We start from the raw sequence: 6,564 nt of genomic DNA, 5'->3' as shown, positions 1-6,564 counted from the left end.
GTTTTGTTTTTATGTTTAGATAGATTATTTTGTAAAAGTTACAGAGTTTCATGCCCCTGAGATAAAGGTAACACTTTTAAGAAAATGAAGGAAAAGTCCAGTGGGGTCAGTTTGTACCCCAAACACAGATTAAGGGTTAAACTGCCATTATTCAGCATGCTAGCATAGAAACTGTTAACATGCAAGCAAGGAATTTCAGTAACCTTTTTAGACATGTTTTGGATTTAAAACATTTTCATTATTGTCTGGGATGCTTTACCGTGACGGGGCCTGACCCTTTAGCTTGTCTTCCTAAAGAAAAAACATACAAAAACAAGCTTAAAATCATTCAATTCAATAACAGAATTCAGCCTTGATCAATGTCAGCACATGTATTTCACACATTTTATGTAGAGTTTTATGTAAACGTGACAGGACTGACTGAAAACATGGGGACAGTTGTAAAATAGTATTTATTTGTAGAATTGTTATATAATTTGTATATACAGTGAGGAAAATAAGTATTTGAACACCCTGCTATTTTGCAAGTTCTCCCACTTAGAAATCATGGAGGGGTCTGAAATTGTCATCGTAGGTGCATGTCCACTGTGAGAGACATAATCTAAAAAAAAAAATCCAGAAATCACAATGTATGATTCTTTAACTATTTATTTGTATGATACAGCTGCAAATAAGTAATTGAACACCTGAGAAAATCAATGTTATTATTTGGTACAGTAGCCTTTGTTTGCAATTACAGAGGTCAAACGTTTCCTGTAGTTTTTCACCAGGTTTGCACACACTGCAGGAGGGATTTTGGCCCACTCCTCCACACAGATCTTCTCTAGATCAGTCAGGTTTCTGGGCTGTCGCTGAGAAACACGGAGTTTGAGCTCCCTCCAAAGATTCTCTATTGGGTTTAGGTCTGGAGACTGGCTAGGCCACGCCAGAACCTTGATATGCTTCTTACAGAGCCACTCCTTGGTTATCCTGGCTGTGTGCTTCGGGTCATTGTCATGTTGGAAGACCCAGCCTCGACCCATCTTCAATGCTCTAACTGAGGGAAGGAGGTTGTTCCCCAAAATCTCGCAATACATGTCCCCGGTCATCCTCTCCTTAATACAGTGCAGTCGCCCTGTCCCATGTGCAGAAAAACACCCCCAAAGCATGATGCTACCACCCCCATGCTTCACAGTAGGGATGGTGTTCTTGGGATGGTACTCATCATTCTTCTTCCTCCAAACACGTTTAGTGGAATTATGACCAAAAAGTTCTATTTTGGTCTCATCTGACCACATGACTTTCTCCCATGACTCCTCTGGATCATCCAAATGGTCATTGGCAAACTTAAGACGGGCCTTGACATGTGCTGGTTTAAGCAGGGGAACCTTCCGTGCCATGCATGATTTCAAACCATGACGTCTTAGTGTATTACCAACAGTAACCTCGGAAACGGTGGTCCCAGCTCTTTTCAGGTAATTGACCAGCTCCTCCCGTGTAGTTCTGGGCTGATTTCTCACCTTTCTTAGGATCATTGAGACCCCACGAGGTGAGATCTTGCATGGAGCCCCAGTCCGAGGGAGATTGACAGTCATGTTTAGCTTCTTCCATTTTCTAATGATTGCTCCAACAGTGGACCTTTTTTCACCAAGCTGCTTGGCAATTTCCCCGTAGCCCTTTCCAGCCTTGTGGAGGTGTACAATTTTGTCTCTAGTGTCTTTGGACAGCTCTTTGGTCTTGGCCATGTTAGTAGTTGGATTCTTACTGATTGTGTGGGGTGGACAGGTGTCTTTATGCAGCTAACGACCTCAAACAGGTGCATCTAATTTAGGATAATAAATGGAGTGGAGGTGGACATTTTAAAGGCAGACTAACAGGTCTTTGAGGGTCAGAATTCTAGCTGATAGACAGGTGTTCAAATACTTATTTGCAGCTGTATCATACAAATAAATAGTTAAAAAATCATATATTGTGATTTCTGGATTTTTTTTTGGGATTATGTCTCTCACAGTGGACATGCACCTACGATGACAATTTCAGACCCCTCCATGATTTCTAAGTGGGAGAACTTGCAAAATAGCAGGGTGTTCAAATAATTATTTTCTATATTAATATAGATAACTATATATATACTATATATATAATAACTATAATAATTTTTATTTTCCTCACTGTATGTATATATAGTTTCATGTTTTTGATCAATTGATGTGAACGATAACAGCTCAAACTTATGTTTTTTTTTTTTTTAAATAACACTTTTAGCATAACAAAACTATGAAAGCTGTAGCTCCAATTTGGCTAAGGACATGGACAGGATTTGTATTGTTTTTTATTGTTTTTAATAAAGAAAAAAATCTGAGAATGACATATTCCTTTATTGAACAACTCACAGAAATCAACCATGAGTCCAGAGTTTTAGAAATTTTTGGATGAAATAATTCAAGGACAGATAATGCATGTTTCTGGTAGAATGTCCCCTATTATCAATTGCTGTATACATCACATCTATTGTTATTATATTATACAAATCTTTATATCTTATGTAATGTTAGTCTGATTCACTAATGTAATGTCATAATGCAGATAATGCATGTTTCTGGTAGAATGTCCCCTATTATCAATTGCTGTATACATCACATCTATTGTTATTATATTATACAAATCTTTATATCTTATGTAATGTTAGTCTGATTCACTAATGTAATGTCATGTCATTTTTTTCTCTAGCACAAATCTGCAAGCTGCCCGGCTTATTCAGGAGGCTGTTCAGCTGTTACTCAGTGAACAAACACCCAGACACCAAAGCTCTGCTGCTGATGCTCAAGTTCACCCAGATGCAAACACTGTGCTGCAAACACCCAGATGCTCAAGTTCTGCTGCTGAACAAATACCCAGAAACTCAAGCTCTGCTGCACCCGCTGAGCATCATTCAAGTGAGGGACACACAGGCCAAATAAGGTCTATTTCCTCTCCTCTGCCTATGAGAATGATTGAGTCTCATCAATTGGGAAATTCCCTCAATTTCCCTCAGCCATCAACCTCCAGAGCTGATTTTGTGCAGACTAATCTTTCAAGACTCTTTCAGCCTTATCGACAGCCAGCAGCAAGGCGGCCCACTCAGACCCGCAGATCATACGAAACCCCATGGTCCCATTTTTTTTTTTGTCTTGCTGACCCCAAGACTGAAATGGCACCTTCAACAGAAGAGCGCAGTTTTTTGCAACATGTTGGTCTGGGAAAACAAAAAGTCACTTTCCCTAATAACAACAGTTCATCATACACTGAACTTTGTCAACAACTGTTCAGTCGTTATCCTTTGCTTAGACAGGCAGGAGGTTTTAAAATAATGAGATGTGGAAGGAGCCGGGCATTGACACAAATACCAGTGTCAAATTCTGGCTACAGTGTGAAGTACCTTAGAACTGAAAGTAGCCTCAACAAGGCTTTGGCATATATTGTGCCACTGCAGCAAGCTCTTATAGATCCAGAAGAGCCAGAAGTAAAGGTAGGCTGTGTTACACCATTTCTTGTGAAATTGCACTTTATGCTATAAAATGTGAAAACAAAGCAAACATGATTTGTCTTTTGAAGGAGGAGGAAGCTGCTGAGATGTGCAGGTTGTGTCACGAACTTGTTGCTGTTCACAAACTCAAAGAACATGTCAACAGTTGTTCAGGGTATGTTTTAGCAAAGTTGAGAAACAAGTCTCTCTTTGACTTTGTCAAGTTTCTGAGTTATTTGCCATAGCAACAAGTTTAATTATTGATTTAGGACTTGCGGCACTGTAGTTGACCTCACTGAAGATCAAGATGCCAAAGACTCTTCAGTTTCTGACACTGCAGATGTGTAAGTAGTCAATAGCAATATTTCAAATAAATGCATTCTTGCGGTTCCTTTTTTGTTAGACATCTGGGGTCTCATTTATAAAACTGTGCATCCTTACTAAAAGTGTACGTGCGCCCGAAAGCCAAAAATGGCGTGCGCCAAGGCCTGATCTTCCTGATGTTGTGCAGTGCAAACCTGCATGATCGAGCTGTCTTTGAAATGTGATCTGTGAAGGTCAGCTGGTCATCCAATATCACTCCAAGATTTCTGACCGACCTTGATGGGGTGATTGATGATGAATCTAGCTGGATAGTGAAGTCGTGTTGTAGAGATGGATTGGCAGGGAGGACTAGAAGCTCAGTCTTTGCCAGGTTGAGCTGCAGTTGATGTTCCTTCATCCATGTCGAGATGTCCGCCAGACAGATCCAGGAGAATGAGAACTGAGGACTTGGAGGCAGCTTTTGCGATCCGTAGGGCTTCTGTGACCGACAGTAGTGCAGTCTCAGTTGAGTGTCCTTTCTTGAAGCCAGATTGGTTGACATCCAGCTGGTTGTTCAGAGACAAGAAGGATGTTACTTGGTTGAAAACAGCTCTTTCAAGTGTTTTCGCAATGAATGGTAGGAGAGAGATAGGTCTGTAATTCTCTACAAATGATGTGTTTAGTGTTGGTTTTCTTTAAGCAGTGGAGTTACCCGAGCCTGCTTGAATGCTGAAAGTGCCAGTATGGAGGGATGAGTTGATGATGTGTGTGAGTGCTGGTAGAAGTGTGGGAGAGATGGCTTGTAGAAGGTGTGAGGGGATGGGGTCTAGAGGGCAGGTGGTAGGATGACTGGAGAGGAGGAGTCTGTGATGCAGTTGCGTGTGTAAACCAGATCCAGTTGGTTGCCTGATTTGTGAGTACCTGTAGTGATGAGTCGTTTGAGATCGAAGGAGGCTAGGAGAGAGATGAAGTCTGCTGCATACGGCTTTTTGAGATGAATGTTGAAGTCACCAAAGACTACAAGTGGGGTGCCTCAGGCAAGGAGGACAGCAGCACATCCAGCTCGTCTACAAAGCTTCCCAGCTGACCTGGGGGGCGATAAATGACTACAGTATGGATCTTATTGGGAGTTGTAAGTGTAATAGCATGATATTCAAACGAGTTGTTGTTGCATAGAGAAGAGAGTGCTGAGTATTTCTAATTGTTATAAATGAGAAGCCCTGTGCCCCCACCCCTTCCAGACTGGCGAGGGGAGTGAGAGAAGGAGGAATTGCTAGAGAGAGCAGCGGGGGTTGCTGAGTCTTCTGGACGAATCCAGGTCTCAGTCAAGCCCAAGATACTAAGAGTAGAATGAGATGCAAAGGCTGGAATAAAGTCAGCTTTATTGACTGCTGACTGACAATTCCATAGACCCACAGAAAGAGAGAGACGTGTGTTTGAGGATGAGAGAATGGGACGCAGATTAGCAGTATGGCGCTGCCTTTTGCGCGTGATGAAAGGGCGTTGCAGAGAGATAACAGGAATGTATTGAAAGCACATGTTGAGTAAGGGGAAAATAAGATAAAAGTGGGAAAGGAAAGGGAGAAGGAGATACTTAAGTGCCTTCCTGGTGTCCTTGCTCGGTGGAGTCGCGCAGGTAGAGTTGATGGTCTTTACCCGAGTCGGTCTGAACACGAGGAGGCTGAACACGAGAGCTGAACGCTTCCGCGACAGCGCGCACACTACAGAGATATAGTGCTTTCACCACTTGAGTGAGGACAGCTACAGCTACTTGAGTTACGGCCCAGTAATTAAGTAACATAACGCGAGAATGGGCCAAATCGAAACTAGCTGCTGGTAGGCATAAATAAAACTAGAAAGGTAAAAATGAAAAGTAAGCAGAGATTCTAAGATAGGCTTACCTCGAGTCAAATAGAACACTGAGTAACGGCAGAACGGGGTATTTCAGAAGAAACTATACTAGCGCGCTCTTGCCGTCTCCACCAACTGAGGATAGGCTTACCTCGAGTCAAATAATTTTGTTTTTATAAATCACAACTTATGCGTCGGAAGTGGCGTACGCCTCTTTCAGGGCCTGTTTTGTGCATATGCAACGGTTATAAATGAGGCCCCTGGGCTCACAAACCTAAGTCACACATTTAAAGGAACTTTTCCCTCTGAAATAAATGATTCAACATGTTTACACAGACATGACCTGGAGTTTGCAGAAGATTGTGACGCATGTCCTCAGGCAACATCACTACAAGCTGTGAGTGTAAATTAAAATGCATTATGGTGGCATTATTCTAGAGTTTAAAGAAACAGTGTGAATTGTGAAATATTTATTTAAGTAAATGTTTAATTTGAACAAATAATAATTAATATTGGCTTTGTAGTTATGTGGTGATGATGGTAACTGTTTATTTATAGGTACAAGTTCAGACAGTACATGAGGCTGGACCAAATACAGGGTGTTCGTATACACCACTGGGGTTTGTTGTTTCTGCTGTTTAAACTAAAAACGAATTAACAACTTATTTCCTTCTTTCCTAGTGTGATTACCTTTGCATGCAAGAGATAAATATATACTCAACCTAATGAACCCTTTCTTAAAATAAAATAAAATAAAACATATATATATACCTGAATATACGTGTATATATATTGTATTTGTAGTAGTATTGCAATATGCTTTTATGTATTTGTTTTCACTTCTTTCTTATAGTGACATATTGCTGGATAGCGATTCAGAGGAAGATTTAGAGATGCTATCATCTCCTACCCAACCTTATTTTTAA

At 40.9% G+C, this 6,564-nt stretch overlaps 1 protein-coding gene across 1 annotated transcript; it reads left to right on the top strand.

Annotated features, from left to right (window-relative positions):
- Nucleotides 1-3,555: 3,555 nt before the first annotated feature.
- LOC311291091 (uncharacterized protein) lies at nt 3,556-6,564 on the top strand (the record flags this gene model as incomplete). The annotated part of the gene is made up of 5 exons (XM_084409963.1): nt 3,556-3,659; nt 3,754-3,828; nt 5,975-6,035; nt 6,197-6,258; nt 6,492-6,564. 5 exons carry the CDS (start codon nt 3,556-3,558, stop codon nt 6,562-6,564), a joined length of 375 nt encoding a protein of 124 aa, XP_084266089.1.

Source organism: Rutilus rutilus, assembly GCF_951802725.1.
Source record: "Rutilus rutilus genome assembly, chromosome: 5".
Lineage (NCBI taxonomy): Eukaryota > Metazoa > Chordata > Actinopteri > Cypriniformes > Leuciscidae > Rutilus > Rutilus rutilus.
The sequence above is the reverse complement of the archived record's forward strand: the minus strand, read 5'-3'. Positions and strand labels throughout refer to the sequence as shown.